Source organism: Epinephelus moara, chromosome 14 (assembly GCF_006386435.1).
Source record: "Epinephelus moara isolate mb chromosome 14, YSFRI_EMoa_1.0, whole genome shotgun sequence".
Classification (NCBI taxonomy): Eukaryota; Metazoa; Chordata; class Actinopteri; order Perciformes; family Serranidae; genus Epinephelus; species Epinephelus moara.
Genome location: NC_065519.1, coordinates 36,420,588 through 36,445,847, shown reverse-complemented (window position 1 = coordinate 36,445,847; position 25,260 = coordinate 36,420,588). Strand labels below are relative to the sequence as shown.

Genomic DNA, 25,260 nt, shown 5'->3' with positions numbered 1-25,260 from the left:
AAAGGATCCTTACAGAGATAGATCTTATTGTAAAAGAATAAGATTATTTTTGTTTAACCAGAAACAGCCCCAAAATCACCATCACCAAACTCCATTTAAATAAATATTTTAGCATGTACAGAACCAGCATATTTTCCACATCTAACTGGGTGATTTAAGGGTTTATTTTAACCAAACCATAGTTGGTGATTGTTGGAACAGTGGAAATATGAACCAAGTTGTTTTTTGTTGTTGTTTTTTTTTTTGTTTTTTTTTTTTATCTTGTTTTTGTGGACTTCTAATAAAGTGTGTTTAACATTGTTAAAATCACTGTAACTTAAATGGAGCCTGGTGGATCTGATGATGGCGCTTTTGGGGCTGTTTCTGGTTCGACAAAAAAGATCTTACTCTTTAACAAAAAGGTGTCTTGCTGAAGGGATCCTTGTGTTGTGTGATGTTGTCAGACACTTAGAAAAATAATCTGAGCCTGTCAGTGGCAAAAACACTTTTGGTGGACGTACATTGACAATGCTTTGCCCCAGGTGGGTTACATTGCAGCCTGTTTCACTAATGTCAGCTGCAGCAGTCTCGCTCAGTAAAGGACCAATTTGTTACTGTTAGTCACTTGAACACATTTCCAAGGGAAAATTGGGTCCACGTTGAAAAATACCAAAGATACCCTTTAAATTGCATTGTATTATTGTCAGGTGTTTTTGTTTGTCTCCAGCTGAAGGGCAGACAATACAATTTACCACAGACATCACATAGCATTGCCACAGTCTTAACAAACAGTGATCAATAGCCTGTAGCTGGCATTGCACTGGGTTGCATTATAGTATAGGCCTGGGTGACAATTTTTGTCCTCACCAGTGTAGGGTAATGTGTGAGTGTTAGAGTATTTGGTAGGCCTGTGGTGTGTTGGTACGGTCGGTGTGTGTGTGTGTGTGTGTGTGTGTGTGTGTGTGTGTGTGTGTGGACATGTTTATCCCTTCGTTCTCATTGGCTGCTGAAACTTGTTGGAGCTTTTCTCTGTGGAAAAACAGAAAGCTCCAAGAACCTATCGGTGCTCACGACCCGTCCCCCTCTCTGGAGCCCGCCTGGTCCAGACTTGTCCGGGAGACAGTGAATGTAGTCCAGCCTTCACACCGCTTAAATAAGCTCATGTCAGAGACACAGCACTTGTATATTGTGGGCAAATTAACATTGTAAGGACTCCCTGCCGCTCCACACAGCGCTGCACTTTGCCGCCGAATATCCTTATCCTGCTTTGAGGGCTTTCATACTGATAACCTACTTAATCTCTTTTTTCTTTTCCGCCACACACTGGATCCATCTGACATTCCCACCTTCGAAACACTTGTGACCAACAAGTCTACACTTGAACTGGATTTCTGAGATAAACCCTTTTTGTTTTTGTTTTCGTTTGTACCTTCTTTTAAATGGTACAATGTCGTCTTTACCAGGAACAGTACCGCGGATGATGCGCCCGGCTCCCGGACAAAACTATCCCCGCACTGGATTCCCTCTGGAAGGTAGGCATAAGCGGAGGAGCAGCTGGGGAACACGATGGAGCCTGATGGACCTTTTACACTCACACAGAAGAGATTCAGATTCTGTGTGGACTCTAAAAACTTAGGAGCTCAATTTGAGAATTTAAATATGCCAAGCAGAACACACTGTAGCTTGACAAGAGCCAAGACCCTGAATAAACTAAGGCTACTCTCACTGGATTTTTTTCCCCCATGAAGGACTCGCATTATTTTTTTTCACACATTGAAAATGCCTTTATTATCCTTCTGAAAAATAACTAAAACAGGCCTGTTATTTAAGGGAGATTAAATAGGCTATTACAGATCCTAGGCTGCACTTAATTTATGAACTATCCACTGAGCATTTAGTCAACAAATTTGAAATGAGTCTAAATCCTAAAACAGAGATCTACAACCAAACGCGGGATTTCTTCAAGTGCCCTGCGCCTGGAAATCAAATAAAAAAAAAATCAACAAGGAGAAGCAGATTACACCAACAGTTGTAAAGCGTGATGGTGAATAATAAAGACGGACAAAAGGAGCTCTTCATCTCCTCTTCACTGCCATTGTGATTCGTTACTGGCAGTCTGTTAACCAACATTTTGATTTGTGTCTACAATTTATTAGTTTTACCAGTGAGTCAATAAAAAAAAGTAGGCCAATATGAATATATGTACACATGCACAGCAAACACAGCATTTTAAATATGACTATTTCCTATAACTGTCTCTGATGATGAAATGTAAGAAAAGCTCCATGCTGAGTGTGACCTTGTGTCGCCCACAGTGTCCACTCCTCTGGGCCAGGGACGGGTCAATCAGCTCGGAGGGGTCTTCATTAACGGCCGGCCGCTCCCCAACCACATCAGACACAAAATAGTTGAGATGGCCCACCACGGGATCCGGCCCTGCGTCATCTCCCGACAGCTGCGGGTCTCTCACGGCTGCGTCTCCAAGATTCTCTGTCGCTATCAGGAGACCGGCTCCATCCGACCCGGAGCGATAGGAGGCAGCAAGCCCAGGGTGAGAATGATAGGCCAAGTATTAATAATAATAATAATAACGACAACAATAATAATAATAATAATAATAATGATAGGCAAATAACATAAGAAATAAGAAATGTTACTTATATTGAATGCTGCTTGATTATTCTTGCAAATTATCTGTAGCTTTTTATTTAAATTTTTTACACGTTTGCGGCCTTAAATATTTCAGCAGCCTGTACTCATTACACACCGTGTTACTTGTTTCTTTCTCGGCCATGCTGTCTCACCTGCAGCAGGTAGCCACACCGGACGTGGAGAAGCGGATAGAGGAGTACAAGCGGGACAACCCCGGCATGTTCAGCTGGGAGATCCGGGATAAGCTGCTGAAGGACGGGGTGTGTGACAGAAGCACAGTCCCTTCAGGTGAGGCCTCCTCTGGTAAGCCGCATTTCATCTTTCATTCTCCGCTATTTTCCCATTCAAATGAATAGAAAAGCAGAGTTGAAAATTCAGGCCAAGGTTGGTCGTTATAATAATAATAATAATAATAATAATAATAATTATTATTATTATTATTATTATCATTATTATTATTATTATTATTATTATAATAATAGCCTAATTATTATCATTATTATTAGGCCTATTATTATTCTCCTACTGAAGCTGCCTCTGTTCGCAGTGAGTTCGATCAGCCGTGTCCTCCGAGCTCGATTTGGAAAAAAGGACGATGAGGACGAGTGTGACAAAAAGGACGAAGACGGAGAAAAGAAAACCAAACACAGCATCGACGGCATCCTCGGTGATAAAGGTAGGCAGATGAGAAAACAGAGCCAGGCCCGTTTGGACAGTTAAAAAGCGTGTGGACAGCTGCAGGTTGGACAACTGTTTAGGCAATGAATTGTCTACAAATTGGGCCTAAATGGGCGTTTTGTCGCTCTGGGTTTTCCCTGCTTTAGGCTGTTCTCCCAACAGACACAGAAGCCGCTTCATTATTTATGACGGGGAGCGCTGGAGTGGATCGGGCTCCCGCGGCGCTGCTTAAACGTTCCCTTGAAAGCAATGCTGACAGATGACCGATGTGCCAGTCATTATCAATTACAGGGCTGACAGGGACACCCCTCACAGCCAGGGGCCAGGGGCCAGCGACCTCACAGCGGCCTGTGTGTGTGTCAGGACGTCAAGTTCACTCGGGGAAAAAAAAAAAAAAATCCGTCACCCAACCAAATAAAAAATAAAATAACGAAAACAGAAGAAAGACGAATCTGGTCATTTAAAAATGTATTCAATTCATATGATTGAATGTTACCAGGATATAAAGATTTACAGATTTATCTTAAAACCCTCTTCATATTAAAATTTTAACGAACTGTTCATTTTAAAGAGAAAAACGACCAAATTTGATTCGTAGCCTGAAGAGGCCTAAAATATTTCTCAAGCATTAATGGTTAAAATGACATTTTGGGTACACTTCTCTCAGTAATTAGATTTCTCTCTTGCAAGTATAAAATTGAGACACATATTTATCATTTAGCTGCTTATATATATATTAGACTTTTTTTTTTTAATTTCATCATTTCCCAGAGCAAATAAGCTACAACTTTTTAGATTTGATGTCAGAGCTTGCCAGATACAAAATGTGATTGTGGGTCAGTTTTCATCACTCAAAGAACAGCAGTTATAGAATAACCTTCATATTGCTGTTGGTCTGGTGTTCTTGGGGCATTTTGCCATGCACAATCTGCTGCTCATTAATCAGACCTAAGGCCTGTAGCTCCCACTATTTCCTGATCACTGTTTTGACAGGTGATTTTTTTTTTCAAACGCTATCAACTATTCTCCTTTTCATGTTCTTCAAAAGATCAGCTAGTGTCTTTCTGTCATCCGAACCTGGCATTTAATAATTTGAAGACTTAGCCTATTACAGCTGGTAATGAAACCGGTGTCTGTTGAATAGGTGTCTGTGTTGGAGAGGGGTGTAATAGCTCCAAGGCATGGTAAGAAATATATTTATCCCCTATCAGCCCTCACTCTCACAGTTCCAAGCACATGCATTCTGTTGAAGGGCTTTAAAGCAGATTAAATTGAGCCTTTTATTTCTTTTCACTTTCATCTCTCAGCGGCTCACTTCGTGGTGTGATGCCCGCAGCGCAAATTCATGAGATTTTAAGGTTTCCTCTCGTGTTGTTTAGATTGTATTTTTAAATTTAAATTTACTGTTATGGGATTGTTTTTGGTGGCATGTTGGCAGCATCTCAGGGAGAGCTGGAGTGTATTTTAGCAGCAGTATTAGGCTGAAGGGAAGAGGTGTGATTGTGGGCTACTGACACCAACACATGGATGAGGAAGCTGATATTAACATCTTCCATCAAAGCTACTAAAGTAAACACTACAGGCACAGGAGTCAACTTTCTTATTCACACAAAACATTTTACAAATAGCCAACACATTGAAAACAATCCAAGAAAATGCATTATAATACATTTATAATTCAATCTTTACAATGAACCAATAATCTAATAAGCAAATATCTTCTCACTCTTCAAACTGCATTTCCTTACGTAACATTTAAAAGAAATGACTCCACATACATGCACATATTACAGTACATGCATATCATCATATCTCTCTGACAAGACAGTGTTTGTCAAAATGTGATTGTAGATCCTATTTTTTTATATTTAATCATCATAGATGTTATTAGTTGGAAATGATTCATTGTAAAGAGAAATTGTTTTAACTTCAAAAAGTTAGTGTCCAGGCTAAAATTTCAAGTTGACTGATATAATTAGCATATCAACCAAAAGCTGCCCTAAAATTTGAACTGCATGAAAGCTCATCACAGATTGTATATGGTTTGACCTAATTTACTTAATTGACACATTGAATAATTACAAAATTACCTCAACTCGTCCTCTCAAATTCAGTCAGCTTATAATTGTAAGTCAGCCTGGACACTAACTTTTCGAAGTTAAAACAAATACCTTCCTTTTACAGTGTAGATGGCAAAGCTGCAAAATTATAATCATATTCAGTAGATCAATTTAATGTTAATATATATGATATTTTACAGAATACACTGTGAACATGTTTCTTTCCTTTCTTAATACAGTAGGAAATGGCATTTTATTTGTAAAGGCAGGTGTAGTGGATAGGCAAGGTAACCTCTACAATGATGATCTTAAATTTTAGGGCAGCATTTGGTCGATATGCTGTTTCCCAAAGATATACATGACCGACTACAGGGGAAAAAAAACGGTCAATATTTGGAGTCCAGAATAAGCCTGCTTGAAAGAAAAAAAAGTTGATAGTGAGGATGGAAAGAGCACTTCAAACAAATCCAGTTGAAGTGACGAGAGGCAGCTTTACATCGAGCACAGGCAGTGGGAAGTTCTATTGCAGCTATTAATAACACTTTTCCCTGGGCATCCGCACTTACTCCACTCCATCTGCACTTTCTCCCAGCTATTTTGCCGGGTTGAAATTGAGGGAGACCCAAATGTTGGCTTGAGATAACACAATCATCACAGCCTGGGTCCTGGGCTGTGTATCAGTGTATTAAACTGGGATTAACCTCCCCTTTCTCCCCCACTGCCTCGCACCAAAAATTCACATTTTTAAGAGACATATATTGATAAAAAGGACAGGGGGGCTGGAAGCCAATGTGCAACATAGAGGAATGGTATCAACAGAAATAATGACAATGAAAAGCATTAATCTGCTATGATAATTGATTGAACATTGAAGTCATTTATCTAATGAAAATCCAAATGTCCCCTGATTCATTTTTCTCCAATCTGAGCATCTGCTGCTCTCCTCTCTTTAAACTCAACAGCTTTGGGATTTTAGACTGTGGCTCGGATTTAATGTGTAGTTTGAAGTCATTAAACACAAAACTGCAGATAGATGCTTGTCTTTGGAATTATGACTAAACAAATAAATGAAAAACACATGAAAAATCTGTATTAATATACATTTCAAACTGCAGCCCTTATCTTAAATAAAACACCTAAACTACCATAGTAACAGCTATTCTTTGTAACATATAGTCCCCACCTAAATGTTTATAAGTGAAAAGTTTGGTCACCTTCACCTTGAAAATCCTTAAAAACTGGCTTCTGAATAATAACAGTGAATTTGAACTCCCAGTACTGTGTAAACACAACAGCAGTGATGGATGGCACGGACTCAGAGAGCTTCATGTCTGGATAAATGGAACTGGTGAGGCTGTAATTTTCCCGCGGCAGCTGTGGTGGCATGCTGACCTGAGGCAGACCTGAGGATAGGTTTTCACGTGCTGTGTTTCAGACTTTTCGAGTAGAGCAAAGTGAGCAGCTTAGAGGCTTTGATCTTCTGCTGCCTCTGCTTATCAGACACATTTGCAGTGACACTGCCACAATGAGAGTTCATCATATTAGCTGGTGCTAGTGCTGCTTTCAGGCTTGCCTGTCTATTAATTAAAGCCCATTTGCCACATGAGACAGGACCTGTCCCCTCCACCCCCCACCCACCCCCTCTTGCTTTCTCCCCCTTAGCCAACACACCACAGACGCATCTAATATAATTCAGCCTAAATATTGACAGCTCGCTGCAATTAATGATTTTATTATATATCATCACTTAAGGCCTCTCTCTGATAGGCCTCATTTACACCGCAAGCGATGCGTTTGCGTAGCACTCGCGAACGGTCGCTGTTTACTGCATTTTCATTTCCAGCATGTTAACAGGTTAGAGCATTCACACCGCATCTGTTCCAAGCGCCGGTCGAGTCGCGCTGCTTTCACGAGCAAGCTCGAAAATAGAAGAGACGCTGATTTTTTGCGCGAGTCGCGAGCGAATGGTCGCGGTATTCAACAAAAAACACAAGTTTGCGTGTGTTCTGACCTCTCTCGGCCACCGTAGATATCTCCCCCTTGACCAAGCCAGACTTGATAGGCACATGTTCCATGTAGCCTACTTACCCATTTGTGGTGCTAAATATTAATTCTCCAAGCGTTGGAATAATCACTGGCGCGCGAACCCGTCCACCCTGGGCTTTGGGTCCAAACTCACTTCTTCTTTTTTGGGGCTTATTGGAGATTTGCAAACACGGTGCACTACCGCCTCCAACTGTGCGGGTGTGGTTTGTATTTTGACAGGACAGCAGCGGCAGCTGCGCGCAGGTCTGTTCGGTTTTGGTGTGAATACACGTGTGCTACCGCTACGCTTGTGGACCAAGCGAACGCATGCTTGCGGTGTAAATGAGGCCTTAAGGTCTCCCTCTCTTTATGCAAAATTAAGGGGTTAACTTTGGATCAGGAGGCTGGCAGGGGCGTTATTCAAAGATCCCACTCTGATCCCATTGGGGAAACTGGGTCAGTGTGGCAGCACACAGGAACAGGATAAAGCAAAGTAAAAGAAGACATCCACAAGAAATGATAAAATAACAAATGCGTGGCAACCCTAGAACATGTGAGGTAGAATGCTTCAATTGGTAATACGTGTATTAAACCAAATTTTAGCATTACTTCAGCAGAAAAATCTTAACAATTGAATAATGACACAATTAATAATGCGTCAATAAATGTAAAAGTTATATCAATCAATATCAGTCAACCAACCAACCAACCCATCCAGCCATCATTTATTTGTCACATAAACTTAATATAAGATACAATTCCAGTGAACTGGATGGTTTTAAGTTAAAGCCAGGTTCAGCTTTTTCAATATGTTAAGTAATCCAGTCCAAATATGCACATAAGTTTCACATGAGAAGCACATTCTACATATTTATATTTATTTTTATATTTTAAAATTTATAAGATCAGAGACAACACATGTAAAAACCTGAATTTCATATCACACATATATATATATATAGATCATATCAGATAGATCATATCCCACAGAAACAGCATTTTACACGTGAATTTATTTCATATATGAAATGGTGTTTCACACGTGTTTTGCGGACATTGCATGTGAAATAAACTCATCAAATATACATACATTAAAATGTATGTATCATGATTTTGAACAAGGATATTTTCCAATGTGGAGATGTGTCACAATTTGACGACAGAATGCAAAGCCACATGCCAAATAGTAAAGCTCATGTTATGGAGAACATGAGACCAAATTACACATGAAATAAAACATAAAGCTCACTAATTCATATTGTTTTTCACTGCTTAATCTGACTCATTAATTAAATAATTAAACAGAAACACGTTAAACACAATGACATGCTGAGATTGTAATATGATGCTACTGAAAGCTGATTAATGATGATACTGAATTAAGGCTCAGCTCTACCAGCACATCATTCTCCAGAAATCTTACATACTACTACCACTACTACTACTACTACTACTACTACTACTACTACTAATAATAATAATAATAAAAAGAAGGAAAAGAAGAAGAAGAAAAAGAAGGAGAGGCGCATTTATCAAATGTAGAAGAAACTGGTTTTAACCCAATTGCAGTAGCAACATCCACTCTTTAAAACACACAACAAAAATGAATAGGCCAGATTTTATAATCATCATTTATAAAATAATAACACCAAACATTTGCACATATATCACAATTAGCTGCTTTTCTCCATTTCCTCTTGCTAATCCAACTACTTAATTTGACAACAAAACATTAACCTGTTAGAACCCAATTATGTTCCAAACACAAAAAAATATTTCAATGGTAGATTTCTACTCTAAATGCATAAACAAATAATTACCTCACTCTTTTGATTAGGATACTTAATTATGTGTTGTTGTTTTTTTGTCCATTTCAATTGATGAAAAATTTTAAATGTGGAGACCACCTAATAGGAAAAATGACTTAACAGACAAATGGTCTTAACAGACCTTTTTTTTGTTTATTTATTTTTCATGAATAGTTAACTAATTTCAGTGAAGTGAAGCTCTAAAACACACTGCATTTATATTTTATATTTGTCATCATGACTCAAAATATCTTCAATTTCTGAAGTATCTTCACAAAAAAAGTAAATCCTCCTGAGATTAATATTCTGTGTACATAACCAATAGAATGTATCACAAACTAATTGTATCATCAGAAAATCAAATAAGAACAGGTTTCCCTTTTCATTTCCTGGTGACACTCAGATCCACTCTCCATCCCAATGAACAGATATTTTTGAATGTGTAAGTAATTTGGGTGGAATCAGATGACAGTAATCATAGAGCTAGACATCCTTGAAAAGTTATGTTCTTTGGAACGGATAAAGGATCCGAAGGGGTTAACTGATATTATGTTTGACATTTTAGAGATCAGTCAGTTCAGCAATTGATAAATTCAGCTACCAAAATAAATGTTGTTTTAAAGCTTTGTTGTAATTAGAACCTAGAATGCAGCCAAGGTTTCTTCTCTTTTTCTTTAGCATTTTTGTCGGGGCTGACCTACTTGTTGATTTTCCTTTATTTCTAGTAGCACTTTGGACTTCTCAGTGATGTCTCTGAGAAAACCAATATATATAAAGGAGAGCTGCTGAGCTGGGAGGAGGCTTTGAAAAGGAGAATAGCAGCCCACTTCTTTGCCATGGAGTGTTCAGTAGCCATCCCTTAATCCTCCTTTCATTTTGCCGACAAATGCCAAGAATCTTGTCTGGCAACCCAATGGGAAGCTGATCAGCCAACAAAAGAGGAGCGGTGCACAAAGAGCAAACAGGCAAACTGGGGTTGAGGGCAGTCAGAGGCCTCAGGCATCCCATTAACAAACCATTTGCAAAGGATACACAGAAGACAATAACAAACAGAGAAATCACAGAACATAGCAAAAACAATATGGCAACAACAAATTAATGAAATGTCAACATTTTGCTTGGTCTTTAACTGAGCCCCCGGTGAGTGTGCTGGAGAACCCCCAGAGTTGGAGAGCTCATAGTGCAGCTGTGCAGCCTGAGTTCAATGTTCAGTGCATATCATGCATGCTGCTATTCTACAGTCAAATTACATTACAGTCCATATGTAGATATATTTTCAAGCGTTGTTCAAACTTTATTGAAAATGACCAGAGTTCCCAAAGTTTCCAGTGTGAGGAAATGTAATATAACATGAATAGAATTAGAAGAATTAGAAAGCTTTTACTGTACATGTATTTGCAGGATATAGCAAAATTTGGAGTGCATATGAGTTGAAAAGAAAAAAAGGACACATAGCATACAAAATTAAAAACAATAAACACACTGTGAAAACCACATTACATATAATGTAAAAGAGGTAGCCATAAAGTGCAGAGTCAATAAATGCCAGAATCAGTAAATTGCCCAGTCCACAGTATTCTTTGCACAAGTCCCATACAATGGAACTGAGCAGTCATAAAAAAAAAACCCATTCTGTTTTTTTTTGTTATATATTTCACTTTTATATTTTTTATTTTAAAAATGCAAGAGAAGATTGAAGAAAATAATCAAGGGTTTAAGAGGTCAACATGATATGTCATTCTTGATTGGTTTGTTAGCTACCAGTGTATCAGGATTTGTCAGGGAGACATCTGCTTTAATCCAACTTATTTTGCTGTCCAGTAAAACATGGGCAGGGAGCTCGCTCCATACAAACCATTCAGATAGGTCTCCTCCTCACAGCTAGTTGCAGGATCAAACACAACTGGCTTTAAAGACACAACTCCATGACTACATCACTCCGTTCAAAAATGATGCGCTGTTTCTTAAAACAATATCTTTTACGTATAGATGAAATTCAGAAAGAAGAAAAAAAACTGTTTTGGACAAAAATGCAAATAAATAATGATGAATAAATAATGATTACAGATTTAAAATCCTTTGCAACAAAGGTCAAGTACCAGCTAAAAGCAAACCAGAACTGTACCCACTCTTAGCTAATCACACTCAAACTCACTCAAATGGGTATTAGTGTAAGTGTATTGGTGTGATATTGTTGCATGTGTATTTAAGTATATGCATTGTGGTCTTTGTATAGTAGTATGTCTATTGTAGTAGATATTTTTTGATGTATGTTGTTATGTTTGTTTTGCAGTGTAATGTATGTTGTTGTATATGTATTGTTGGTATATGTACTGTGATATGTGTATTGTAGTATGTGGATTGCAGGCCCACATTTAAAGCCCAACCAGGGACAAGAGCTGAAAATTAGCAATAGCTATAAACTCTCTGCAGTCTCATACTCTCTATCGGAACTATGTTACATTGCATTGTCCCTATCAAAAAATAAAAAAATATATATATGTCTATATCTATATGTCTATATCTTTAATCCCATCTTATCTACTTTTCCTTTGTTTAATTTTGAAAAAGAATTGGCCAAATATGAGCATAGAGACTGAGTGAAAATAAAATGGAGTGTATATCATAAAATATAAAAATATTAATGTAAAGATCCTGTGTCAGGGAAATGGTTGAAGGAATGATTTTAGCGAGTGACTAAATGCACCTCTAAAACCCTGTTTGAAATTTCCATACAGGGGGCTGTGTGCTTGGATCTATTACATGGCTTATTCATGGATTTCTCCATCAATCCATGGCGGAAATCACATTCACCAAATGCAACCATCCAGTGTAATTGGCTAGAAAATGACCTTAAATATACAGAGATTACTGGGGCATAAAGGCCTGGCATTTTTTTTTTGGGTGGGGGGTGGGTTCATGCTGCTGAAGGGTATGAAAGTGGATTAATGGCCATTTCTCCGTCACTGCATTAAAATGATTTGAGCCACATATTTAACACACAGTTGTAATGGGAGCTGAGCATTGTTCACACTGCATCCTGATATAGGTCGATCAGGGAAAACACTTTGTGCAGTAGGTACCTTGGCTTAATGAGCTTTTCTTACAGAATATTCTGCTTTCATCACATCTGAGAACAAAAATTATTTATTGTGTTGTATTTTATGAAATAATTTGGAATTATGATAATGCATTTTAATTAGATCTTGACAGCAATGCTGTCAATATACTGATGGCTGACAAATGAAAGTAAAAGCCAACATGCTGTGTCAAGTCAGGTGTTGTTCCACCACGAGCCTTCAGAACAGCTTCAGTGTTGCTGGTCAGAGATTCTTCACATGTGTGGAAAGAAGCATATTCCTTCATTCTGTATTTTGATGGTGGTGGAGAACACTGTCAGAGATGTCACTCCTAAATCTAACACAGGTCTTGAGTTGGGTTGAGATCTGGTGACTATGAAGGCCATAGCAAATCATTCACACAATGGCGTGGGGAAGTTACGACAGGCCCCAGTGCACACGATTATGATGGACCCTAGTGCACGTGATTGTGCATGTACTGTCTCAACACAAATAGAGACCTGACATTGGACAACATCAACATTCATATTACCTAGCAATCATTATTGCATATCTGACAAAAATATAAAAAATAAGAAATTATTCATTGAATTGATTTATTTTGATAACCATAGATTTTATAGCTTATAGAAAAAACATATAATTTTGTTTTTGATAGCTACTGACTATCTGAAAAAACAATAAGAATAAAAAAGTAAACCGTGATCCAGATGGCTTTGCCTTTTTGAGGACATATATAGCAACTGGCACCAGTTTACATTAGGAACATTCTTTTTTCATCATTCCTCTTTGAACACTGGTATGTAACAAGGTGGCAATCTGAATCACTTGCAAGGGCCCGCTCCCTCTACGGGCCCCTCCACTCCAGGGTCCCCTGTGCAATTGCACTGCCTGCACTGACTATATTTACACCCCTGAAACAAAGCACTCAGTGAGCCCTCATGCCCTCTGAATGGGCAGACTACTCTTTTTTTCCGTCACCCATTTGTATAGGCCTATCAGTTTAATATTGGTGCTTAGCTTTACAGAGAGCACTGTGACCAAAAAGTCATTAATGATGTCATCATAAGTAATGACATTAAGACATTAATTTCACTCACCTAGTCTACTAAACCACAGTGAAGTGTAATGTAATCTTCAAGAGCAAGAAAACACAAACTAAGTTGCCACATACTGAGAAAAGCAGATGATACAGCCTCATATGACACTACCGGTATTCTTTTGATAGACACCTCCCAGCACTAGATTTAATCCTAAAGGGTTAGAGGCACTTAAAATAACACCAAATGCAAAGAGTTTAAATATGACAAATGAATAAATAAAAAAGAAGAGTCAAATTGATTTTTAAATTTACAGGATATAATGCTGTGAGAGTTCTACAGTCAGCTGGTTTCATTAGAGGCAATTTAAGTGTTGATTTTTATTGGACCTTGCTCATATCCACCTCTGTGAGGTGTGGAAACAGCAGACCTGAAATAACTTATACTTGCCCCCCATCCTCCATGTAATAATAATAATAATGATAATAACTTAATTTGTATAGCACAGTTCATACAGCAATAGCAACTCAAAGTGCTTTATATAATAAAATGAGAAAATACAGATAAAAGACGGTGTAAGATAGAGTAAATAAGGTACAAATACACAATCACACACTCACACGGACAAATACACACAAAAAAAATACAAATTAGGTTTGATGCCAATTAAGTTAACAAAAGCTACATAAATGCAAGTCTAAAAAGATAGGTTTTAAGATTTCTTTTGAAGCTGTCAACTGAGTCAGAATCTGACCTCCTCTGAAAGGCTGTTCCAATGACACAGAATGCAGCATCATTGTACTTTTTAGTTTTACTCTGGGGGATGTTTAATAGACCAGAGGTCGAGGATCTTAAGGATCTAGAGGGAATGTATTTGACCAACATATTAGAGAAATAGTTGGAAGCCAGTCAATTAAGAGATTTATAAACTAAAAGCAACATTTTAAAATGAATTCTAAAATGAACAGGAAGTCAGTGAGGAGCCTTTAAAACTGAAGTAATGTGTTCTTAATGTTTAGTCACGGTAAGTAGACGTGCTGCATTTTGTATCATCTAAAGTTTGCTTGAAGATTTCTTTGAGAAGCCCAAGAAAACACAGGTCACAGTCAAAGATAATTTTTTACTTTATGCTTTTTCTTCAGAGCCAGCTTTTGAAAATGAGTTTTAAATTGTATTTGCTTCTCTTTTGTATGAGTATAGCCTCAGTTTTGTCCCTGATGAGTTGCAGGAAATGTATTAATTTGGTCAATACAGCGAGACCGTTTTTCAGTTGAGCCTGTTTCATCTGATGAGAATAAGATATTCAGCAGTTCAGTTGGATACGATACAGTGGTGTCACAGTTTGGTATGTTTTTGGTACAATACAAAAGTAGGAATGCCAGAGAAATTTACTTGATTTTTAACACTTTTTAATTTATCAAAACTAACATAATAAAGTCTGATGTTTTTTGACTTTGAACAATGATGGAGCTAAACCTGAATGACCCATCTTCTGAGATGTCTTCTTAGCAGCATATAAAGCAAAACAGCTCATTATGAAAAATAAAATGTAGCACTGAAGTTGTAAACAACTATAAACAAAAGAAACATTTTTTTCTCTGAAATGCCAGAGAAATGTCCTTTTTTTTGTTTTATTTCTAAATGTGTTAAAACTAACATCATTAAAGCTAACTAGGGGAAGGGGTAGGGGAGCCCCTCTATGGAGTTTGCATGTTCTCCCCATGTCGGTCTTCTCCGGGTACTCCAGCCTCTCCCTCCAAAGACATGCAGATTAATTAGGGACTCTAAATTGGCCCTAGGTGTGAATGTGTGCATGAATGGTTGTCTCTATAGCCCCTTTCCACCAAACACTTTCGGTAAAGTACCTTTGGAACCAAAAGTAACCCTTCAGAAGTGGTACCTAGGACCCAGTGTTTCCACTGCAAACATTACTCTTTCATGTGGGTGGAACTGTTGTCACTCACTGCTCCGTCCAGTGCTTACTGTATTTTCTTATTAACGGCAGTGTTGGGCTCGTTACTCTAAAAATGTAATATATTACTCATTACTTGTTACTCTTTTCAAAAGTCATAATATTACTTTACATATTACTACCTGCCAACAGTAATTCATTACACTACTCGTTATATCACTTTTCCGTTACACCCCATAAAATTGGTATTTGCATATCTCCCCAAAATTGAGATGTGTGCCTCTGTGTGAGTATCAGGGTAATCGCTGTTCAGTGTAGCTAATGCTAGATAGCTTCTGTTTACCAGGGGGCTTTCTGTTGCCTGTGACCGTATTCTTCCGCTAGGCTTTGCCCGAAAGACATCCACCACATATTCAGCCACAAACTTCATCACTTCTTTGTAGCTGCAGCTGTCCACGATTAAAATCCAGTTTAGCCAGTGAAGGGCTACAGCCGACCCTGCGGTTGAGGAGGGCTTACCTTTGGTGGGGTGTATTTCCTGGAGCTTCATGTTGTTGTGTCTTAGTCTTAGTAGTTGAGGTGTTTCAGACCAGAGGTTTGGGGACGTGTTTTTTGCAGTGGAAAAAGTTTTCGTCCGACTACCTGCAGCAACAGTGTTCTTGTCATCTTTCCTGCTGACAAAACCAAAGTAATGGGAATATTTCCAGCCGCCAAGGTAAGCATTTCCAACTAACTTGCTGCTTTATAATGTTCGTGTGCGGCACAGTGATTACAAAAATGAGTCCGCTGACGTGACTGTTGTATTTCAAGTCAGTAGTGATGTGATAATAAAAGTAACGTTGCAAGGAGTTGCTTGGTTTTGGAGTAATTGTAATATTATTACTGAAATTTCATTAGCAATTAGTTACACTAATCGTTACTGGAAAAAGTAATATTATTACTGTAATAATAATAATAATAATAATAATAATGATAATGTTCTCCGAGTGAGGATTAGAATATATGCCATTCACATAACCTGGTGAAAAATTAATAAATATAAACAAATAATGTTAGTAAAAACTAATAAATAAGTAATGGTCCAATTTGTCACAACATTTAAGGTGTGTTGATTGATTCACTCAGCTATTTATTTCTCCAATTCCAGCTGCTGCAAGAGGCAGGAAAACATGCTTTCTTTTCATAGTTACAGTCTACTAATAAAAATTTCCATGGTATGAACAGTAGTTAAATGAGCCTCAGCGCTGAGCAGAGTGACCGTTTACTATCGACCAATCAGCGGAGTGTTCACAGCTCCACCTTTTAGTACCAGATCTGTGTGCTAAGTACCCTAATAGTACCATCCACAACTTTTCACAGTGGAAACCGAAAAAAAGGCATACTGAATTGAACTGAATTGTACCGTATTGCTCGGTAGAAATGGGGTTAATTTGTCAGCCCTGTGATAGTCTGGCACCCTGTCCAGGGTGTACCCTGCCTTTCGCCCAATATCGCCCGGGCTAGGCTCCAGCCCCTTGCGACCCCTAAAAGGATAAGCAGTTACACTGTACTGTTATACTATTACACCCCTATATACTAATACAGTAGGGGTGGGGAAAAAATTCTCTGCTGGATAGAATCTCGATATTTTCGTGTGGCAATATCATATCGTCACACAGTGCCAGGTACTGATTTTTTTTATTTTAGAAATTATTAGTATTACAAATACAAATTTAAACTTTAGGTAACCTAATAGTAATAATAATACATTCTATTTGTTGGCACCTTTCACAACACCCAAGGTCACCTTACAGATAAAAACAACAGCAAAAATAGACATAAAATACAATAGCACAAGAGATACATATAAAAATACAAAGAAAATACAGCGTGGCTAAATGAATAAATAAGGAGGATAAAACAGTTGGGGGACAGAGTGTTATAATGTAGGACATTTTAAAAAGGTGTGTTTTCAGGGGGGACTTGAAGGTGTCAATAGAGTCCAGAATGTGGATGTGCAGTGGGAGTGAGTTCCAGAGTCTAGGTGCTGAGCAGCTAAAAGCTGGAGCACCCATTGAACTGAGTGTGAATGGAGGTGTAGAAAGCAAAGCAGCAGATGAGGAATGGAGTGAACAGGGTGGGATGTAAGGGTGTAACATATTAGAGAGATATGGGGGAGCCTGGTTATGGAGAGCTTTGAATGTTATCAGGAGAAGCTTGTATTGTATCCATTGTTGGACAGGGAGCCAGTGGAGTTGAATGAGGACTGGTGTGATGTGATCCGAGGACTTGGTACGAATGTCCGGTTTGGTGGTGATGTAGATTTGAGTGTCGTCAGTGTAACAATGAAAGTGGATACCAAAATGACGGAAAATATTGCCAAGAGGGAAGATATAGATGATAAAGAGTATGGGACCCAGGACAGAGCCTTGTGGAACACCGTGAGTGAGTGGTGAGGGTGATGATCTGGTATTTTGTCCTTGGATGAACTGAGAACGATCAGACAGGTATGAATGGAACCACTGAAGAGGAATGCCAGAGACCCCAGTGCCAGCCAGACGATCTAGGAGGATGGCGTGGGATATTGTGTCGAAGGCAGCACTGAGGTCCAGCAGTATGAGGATGGTGAGAAGGCCAGAATTCACTGCTAGAAGAAGGTCATTTGTTTTTTGAATGAGAGCTGTTTCTGTGCTGTGATTGGGATGGAAACCAGACTGGAAAGACTTAAGGAGGTTATTTCTTGATAGATGATCTTGAAGTTGGGAGGCTACTGTACATTCAATAACTTTTGAGATGAATGAAAGTTTTGAGATAGGGCGATAGTTATTGAATTCGTTTGGGTCTAGGCCAGGTTTCATTAATATGGGTGTGACTGAAGCAGTTTTAAGTAGGGAGGGAACAATACCAGTTGACACGAAGGAGTGAACAATTTGTGTAATGAGAGGGGAGAGCGTGGGGAGACAAGCCTTGACCAGTGTAGTAGGAAGTAAATCGAGCACACAAGCAGTAGACCTGGAAGACACGATCAGTTGGGATACTTGTTGATTTGGGGGAAGATGAAAGGCAGATAGGCTACTGGTTGGCCAGACAGTAGCATTAAGCCAAGGAGTGTTTAACTGAGAAGACAGGGAAGGAGTAAGCTGGTGGTGTATGGAGTAAACTTTGTGGTTTATGAAGTCCAAGAATTGCTGACACTGAAGGGCTGATGTGAAGTGGATGGCAGTTTCTTTGGGCTTGAGTAGTGTATTTACTGTGGAAAATAAAGTCCTGGTATTGTTTCCATTGCGTTGGATGATGTTGGAGTAATAGGCAGCAAGGAAAACCACCAGAGTGCCTGTTCACAACCTCCATCAGCAACCTGCGGCGGAAGGAGGAGGATTTCCCCAGATGTCTGTTCTGCTGAGAGAAGGCGGTAGTGCCAGATGCGGCCATCGAGGAGGTCAGATGTTCGCCACGAACCACATCCGTCCAGAGCAGCAGGTGTGTAGACCGGTTTGGTGGGAAGCTGGGGGCTGAGACCTTAGGTCTGGCTCCAGTCCTGGACCATATAGCGGGAGCGCTGGGGGAGCGCCATCGCCGCAACTACCACAGGAGGAGCCGACGCGTCTGGAGGTGGAGGAACCGCCACCACTGCCGCTGCTGTTACAGCTGTCACAGCTGGGATTCAGTCCGGTTCCACATGAGGAGAAGGAGGAGGACTAGCCACTGGAACAGCCTCGGCCACTGGGGCATCAGCAGGGTGAACAGGGACATCAGCTGGTAGCATGGCAAAGTGGTTTGTGAGGTCGAGGGACGGAGGCGCGGCAGCACGGGGATTCCCTCTCTTACGTCTGACCGCCACTACTGACCAGGGAGCCTGTGAGCTGGGGGTTGAGCACGAAGAGGGCTGGCGGCATGGTGATGAAGGGTCCCAGAGGATGGTGTCGGCAACAGCTGAGTTCATGGAGGAGATGACTTTAGACTGTGTGGCTGCTGTGCTGATGAAGTCGGAGAGGAGAGAATCTTTTTTCCAGAGTTCATCTGAGAGCCGTGTGATGTCCTCCCTGAGGTGAATGATGTGTCTTTCTGCTTTTCGGCAGTCCTCGCAGGGCATGGTGGATGGTGAGGTGCGTGGTGCCATGGTTGAAGCAGATGGTGGCTGGGGAAACAGAGAAAACAGCTCCAGCAGCAAAAGTGTTTGTTTATGCTTGGTTGGCTAGCGGCTAGCTAGATCGCTAGTGTAGCTTCAGTGGGAGGCAGTAAAAACTTACATGCGAGAACTCCAGTTGGAGTCCACGGCATTGAAGTGGCACAGAAACAAGTTTGGATTATGAGAGGAGGTGAAACTTAACGGTGAGGTGACTGGGTGTCCGGTAAGCTAGGTGGTTTCCGGCTGACAGGAATTTTCCCATGCTGTCAAACGCAGGCAGATCAAAGTGTGGCTTAAAAGCAGGATTCGACGGCTAAAAAATCCTTTGAGCGGTAAAAAACAACTGGTATCCAAAGGGTAGGCAGTTAAAAGCAACTATAAAACAGAATCAAAACGCTATTTTCAGTTGCTTTTTCAGGGAGCTCGACAGTGTTAGGGACTGTTCACTATTCATGAGTGTGGAGCTCCATGAGGCTTCTTTCTGCTTCTTTCTGTTTCCCACAGCTTTTTGTTTATCTTTTTGGGTCATGATCAGTTGAAACCAGCTGCTGACCCGAGGAAAACTGCTCTGTATGACAACCTGTGTTGAAGTTCCCCAACCCGTCAGTGTGACAAATACATGATGAACCTAATGCATTATATAATCAGCTGCTTTTTCACTCCACTAGATATATTTTGCTGCTGCAAAAAATGACTGAAGACAAACAGACAGAAAACTGCATCATTTTGGATAAACCAGATGTTGACAAAGTTTTTCTTATGGGACATATTTTACAGTTGAAAAAAAGTTTACAAATCACAATATATTGCAATACATTTTATTGCAATACTGAGCATATCACAACATATTTAAAACTGCAATAATATTGTATCTTGACTGAAGTATTGTGACAATACAATATTGTATACACTGTTTAATAAAGCTGACAGTGCTGTTTTGGCATGTAGTCCAAGAATATGATTGTACCAACAAAAAACAAGAAAAGAGGTCATATCGCCCCCTCATTGATGATGGCTTTACATTGACCACCTGTTATAGAATTGATTTTAAGATTTCACTTATTACTTTTAAAGCATTTCAAGGCACCATGCAATATCTCTGAATTACTGTGCCCTTTGTAGCCTTTTCTAGGCAGCTATAGACGCTGAGCATGTGGACACAAAACAACCTGAATGTCTGCTTTCATACATGGTCTGCTGATACACAAACAGTTGCTAACAAGGAAAAAAGAAGGAAAAAAAAACTAGGACTAGGAGGCCTGTCTGTTATTTTGTGCTTGCATTTGCCATTGAAAGAGTTGATGAACTCCTCCAAGTTTATTAAAGAAAAGGAAACAATATGAGCCAAAGGCTTGTGGCAAACAGACTGACAGTTTATAAAGTGGCGGCCATTGTGGCCTGAAGGCAGATGCATGAATACCTTTGAATAGACTCCCTCAAACTGACACGATTGAGCTAGACAACAGCAAAACGCTGAAAGGAAAGCTTCTCCTCTGCGCTGCCGAGCTGATCGGCATTTCTAATGTTCCTGCTTTGAATGAATGTACATCTGCAGTGGGAGGGTTTGCTGGTCTACTCACTACACATTCTTACTGCTGTCTGGGTGGAAGTAAAAACCTTGTGCTTCCTATACCCACTCAAAGCAGCAGGTGTCTTTATAATATTAGGAAAACAAGATAACAGAAAAAACAACTAAAGACAACATTCTATCATATCTGTAGTTGTTGCTAAATACTGAGTGTAGCATAATGTTTCCTAATGTTCAAATGGTTTCAGTTCATGTGATGAAAAAAAACAAAAAACAAAATGAATCAATAAGAAAACAGGTGAAAATTTAATTTCATGTTCTTGCAGCTGAAAATTTGCAGTTGAAATTCATTTAAAGCTGTCAGTGCCCTATTATTTTGAAAAGTGTTTGTACAGAAAGATACTAAGGAAAATTTGGCCACACATGATGGTGAATGAGTGAAATAAAATGAGAGTGCAGAAAGGAGTTTAAGAGTCAGTTAAAAGTTTAGTGTAAAATTACATTTATGTCAATGGCTGTTGAGAAAGAAGAAAATGAATGATTCTGCACACCAAGCAGCTCTCGCTTAGAAGGACTTTAATGCAGAGTGACCTTTCGAGCCAACAGCTCTTCCTCAGACTTATGATGAATGACAGAAAGTCGCCATCTCAAACAACCAGAGTGCATGAGCCAGTCATGTGATATGCCACACCTGTTGCCCATATTCATGATGAAAATAAACAAAGAAAAAAATAAATGTATCTCTCTCTCTCTTACTATACATACATACATACATACATACATATATATATATATATATATATATATATATACATATATAGGGTAAACGTCCCTATTAAGCCCAGGTACCATATAAGCCCACTTGTGACTTCTGAGTCAAATAAAAAAAAAATCTACATCACCATTTTTGCTGTTTCATGGTTCTTCCAATGAAGCTGCTTATTACATAAATTATACTTTTTATTGTAAGCCAATCAGATTTGTTGATATTGAGTTATCGAAGCAAATGTGTGACATGTGCCTGCTGCTCCCAGAAGAAGTTGCAAAAAAAACTTCAGTGATTTTGGTGCCCTCAGAAAACAGCATTTTTTTTCCATATTTCTACTCCTGCTTTTGGCAAGTACTCATTTGTTATCAAAATTTAAGAGATTAGTGCTTTGAATAAAATATATGTTAGAATATTACTCGAATTAGAAATATTTTTTCTCAAAATATGCATTTTAGCATGCTAGCAAACCGCCCACATGCTGCATCAATACAGTCGCTGCATAGCATTGTTCATTGTAATGACATAAAGCATGATAAGTGTGTATAGTTTACATTTTTGTATGCAGAATATATTATTATACTGTTAAATAGATAATAAATGTGTATATTTATCTTTATTTATTTTTTAATTAACATTTTTACCAAGTGTGCTTAAAGGGGACACTAGCAAAAAGAAATCACACCGTTTAGGGTGGATGTAAATGAGTATAGCTAATTACTGATCAATTGATACTTTTCATGTTATGTTAGTGCAGCATATGTAGATTCATTTCATGTAATTGTTTTTTTAATGTCATGTGTGTAGAATAAACTATTCTGACTGTTAACCAGAAATTCACTTATGTTCCCTTTAAGCCCACTTGACTGTGTTTCAATGGAGATTTTCTCCCTTTTGACTTTTGAACCATTTTCCTGCCTGACTTTGATCTCACCTAATCAATCAGCTCCATAATTCAAATAATTAAATATCATTATATCATCATTTATTATCCTTAAAATATTAGTATTGAACCCGGAAACTGTTTTTCTTTTAGTCATTAGGTCTTCAGAAATCTTGATGCACTTTCAACCAGCTGGCTGGACCAGAAATGTTGGCCAATTCTAAATGCCAACAGTACAATGTATGATAGAGATACAGACAACACATATTGAAAGATGAAGTATTGAAGAGTAATTTCCATTATAATTTTGATTTTGTTCATGAATAGTTTTTTTGCTACATTCCAAAGAAGACATGTTGTAAGTTTAGCTTTTTCTGTGTTGACAACACAGCAAAAAGGCTGATCACACCTATTTCAAATGCCATTTACAGGCCAGAGGATAGGAGTGGAGAGAAAATGAAAATAGCTATTGAGAGCTAAGAGATTATAGATTTTAATAGAACATATATATTTATTTATCAGCAAATCATGAAGTGGGCTTATTTGGAACACCCATGTGCTTAAAGGGTACATTAAGTACCCATTAAGCCCATGCCAGACTTTTGACATATTTTGGCAAATTAAACAATAAAAACATTAAAAATTGGTATAAATTAATTACTGACACTTAGAGATTAGAGATTAGACTATCATTTTAACTGAAATGTTCTCACTTCTCAAACTGGGGCAGTATATATTAAAAATGTCTGAAAAGCAGATTTGGTGGGCTTAATAGGGACGTTTACCCTATATGTATATGTATATATATCTATAGTTATATGTACATGTGTATGAGATTATCACGATACTTAGGTCAAGATATGATATCATTGTGATATGCTGAGTATTGCGATACAATATATTGCTATAATAGAATAGTTAATAGTTAGTAATAGTTAGCATTACCACAAAATAGAACTATCTATTAGAGGTGCCTCTGTCTATTTATCTGACCTTAAAAAGGTTTTTAATGGATACATAGGCCTAACACCAACTACAATAAACATGAAAAAAATAAAAAAATAAAAAAAAGAATATATATATATATATATATATATAAATATAAAAATCACCCTCTCAGGGTGGTATCTGTGCCATCCTCAAGCTCGGGTCCTCTACCAGAAGCCTGGGAGTTTGAGGGTTTTTCGCAGTATCTTAGCTGTTTCTAGGACTGCACACTTCTGGACTAAGGCTTCAGATGTTATTCCAGGAATCTGCAGGAGCCACTCTCCCAGTTTGGGGGTCACAGCCCTGAGTGCTCCTACTACCACGGGGACCACGCCAACTTTGACCTTCCACATCTGTTCCAGCTGTTCTTTCAACCCTTGATACTTCACCTTTTCATGTTCCTTCTTTCTGATGTTGCTGTCGGCTGGTATCGCCACATCTACCACTACTGCCCTCTTCTAGTGTTTGTCAACCACCACTACATCTGGTTGGTTAGCCAGCAGCTGTTTGTCAGTCTGGAAGCTGAAGTCCCACAGGATCTTAGCCCTGTTGTTCTCAACCACCTTCGGTGGTGTGTCCCATCAGGATTTGGGTACTTCGAGTCCATACTGGGAACAGATCCTGTACACTATCCCAGTCACTTAGTTGTGCCTCTCCATGTACGCTAATCCTGCCTGCATCTTACACCCTGCCATTATGTCCTGGACTGTCTCAGGGGCATCTTTGCACAGCCTGCATCTTGGGTCTGATCTGCTATGGTAGACCCTGGCCTCTATGGCCCTTGTGCTTAAGGCCTGTTCTTGTGCTGCAATGATTAGTCTCTCAGTCCAGCATTCTCCAGCCACTGGGAGGTCTTCTTGATATCAGCCACTTCCGCTATCTGATGGTGGTATGCACCATGTAGGGGCTTGTCCCTCCGTGTTGTTTGCTCCTCCAATTCTTTGCCCTTCTTTTTCTTTCGGGGCCATCTTCTTGATGTACTCCTGGATTTTGGATGTTTTCATTCTGGATAGTGGCTCTGATTCTCACTAGTCCTCGGCCTCCCTCTTTCCGCTTAGTGAATAGCCTCAGGGTGCTGGACTTGGGGTGGAACCCTCCATGCATGGTGAGGAGCTTTCTTGTCTTGATGCTGTCTTGATTGTCCATGATGCTGCCACCACTATACTTGACTGTAGACAAGGGACAGCTGTTTTTGTGCTCTTCACCAAGGTGCCACACATGCTGAAAGAGCACCAAGACAACTGTCCCTTGTCTACAGTCAAGTATAGTGGTGGCAGCATCATGGTTTGGGGCTGCATGAGTGCTGCCGGCTCTGGGGAGCTCGGTTCATTTAGGGAAACATGAATTCCAAGCAGAGCATGATCGCCCCTCTTCAGAAACTGAGTCACAATGCAGTTTTCCAACATGATAATGACCCAAAACACACCTAGAAGATGACAACTGCCTTGTTGAGGAAGCTGAAGGTGAAGGTGATGGACTGGCCAAGTATGTATCCAGCCCTAAACTCACCTGTGCACCTGTGGGGCATCCTCAAGCTGAAGGTGGGGTAGCACAAGGTGTCTTCACATGATGTCATCATGGAGGAGTGGGAGAGGATTCCTGAAGCAACCTGTGAGCTCTGGTGAATTCCATGCCCAAAAGGGTTAAGGCAGTGCTAGATAATAATGGTTGGCACACAAAATATTGACACTTTAGGCACAATTTGGACATGTTCACTGTGGGGTGTACTCACTTATGTTGCCAGCTGTTTAGAT

At 39.3% G+C, this 25,260-nt stretch overlaps 1 protein-coding gene across 3 annotated transcripts in view; it reads left to right on the top strand.

The window, feature by feature from the left end:
- Positions 1 to 516: 516 nt before the first annotated feature.
- The window catches only part of LOC126400955 (paired box protein Pax-7-like), a 244,405-nt gene continuing 219,661 nt past the window's right edge, over positions 517 to 25,260 (top strand). Inside the window, exons 1-4 of one of the 3 annotated variants that reach the window (XM_050061969.1) lie at positions 517 to 1,511; positions 2,295 to 2,530; positions 2,793 to 2,934; positions 3,179 to 3,307. In XM_050061969.1, the coding sequence (XP_049917926.1) occupies positions 1,427 to 1,511; positions 2,295 to 2,530; positions 2,793 to 2,934; positions 3,179 to 3,307 (592 nt within the window). In that variant the 5' untranslated portion in view covers positions 517 to 1,426. Of the gene's footprint in view, positions 1,512 to 2,294; positions 2,531 to 2,789; positions 2,935 to 3,178; positions 3,308 to 25,260 lie in introns of all 3 variants that reach the window. The other 2 variants (XM_050061970.1, XM_050061968.1) reach the window with 2 other exon arrangements.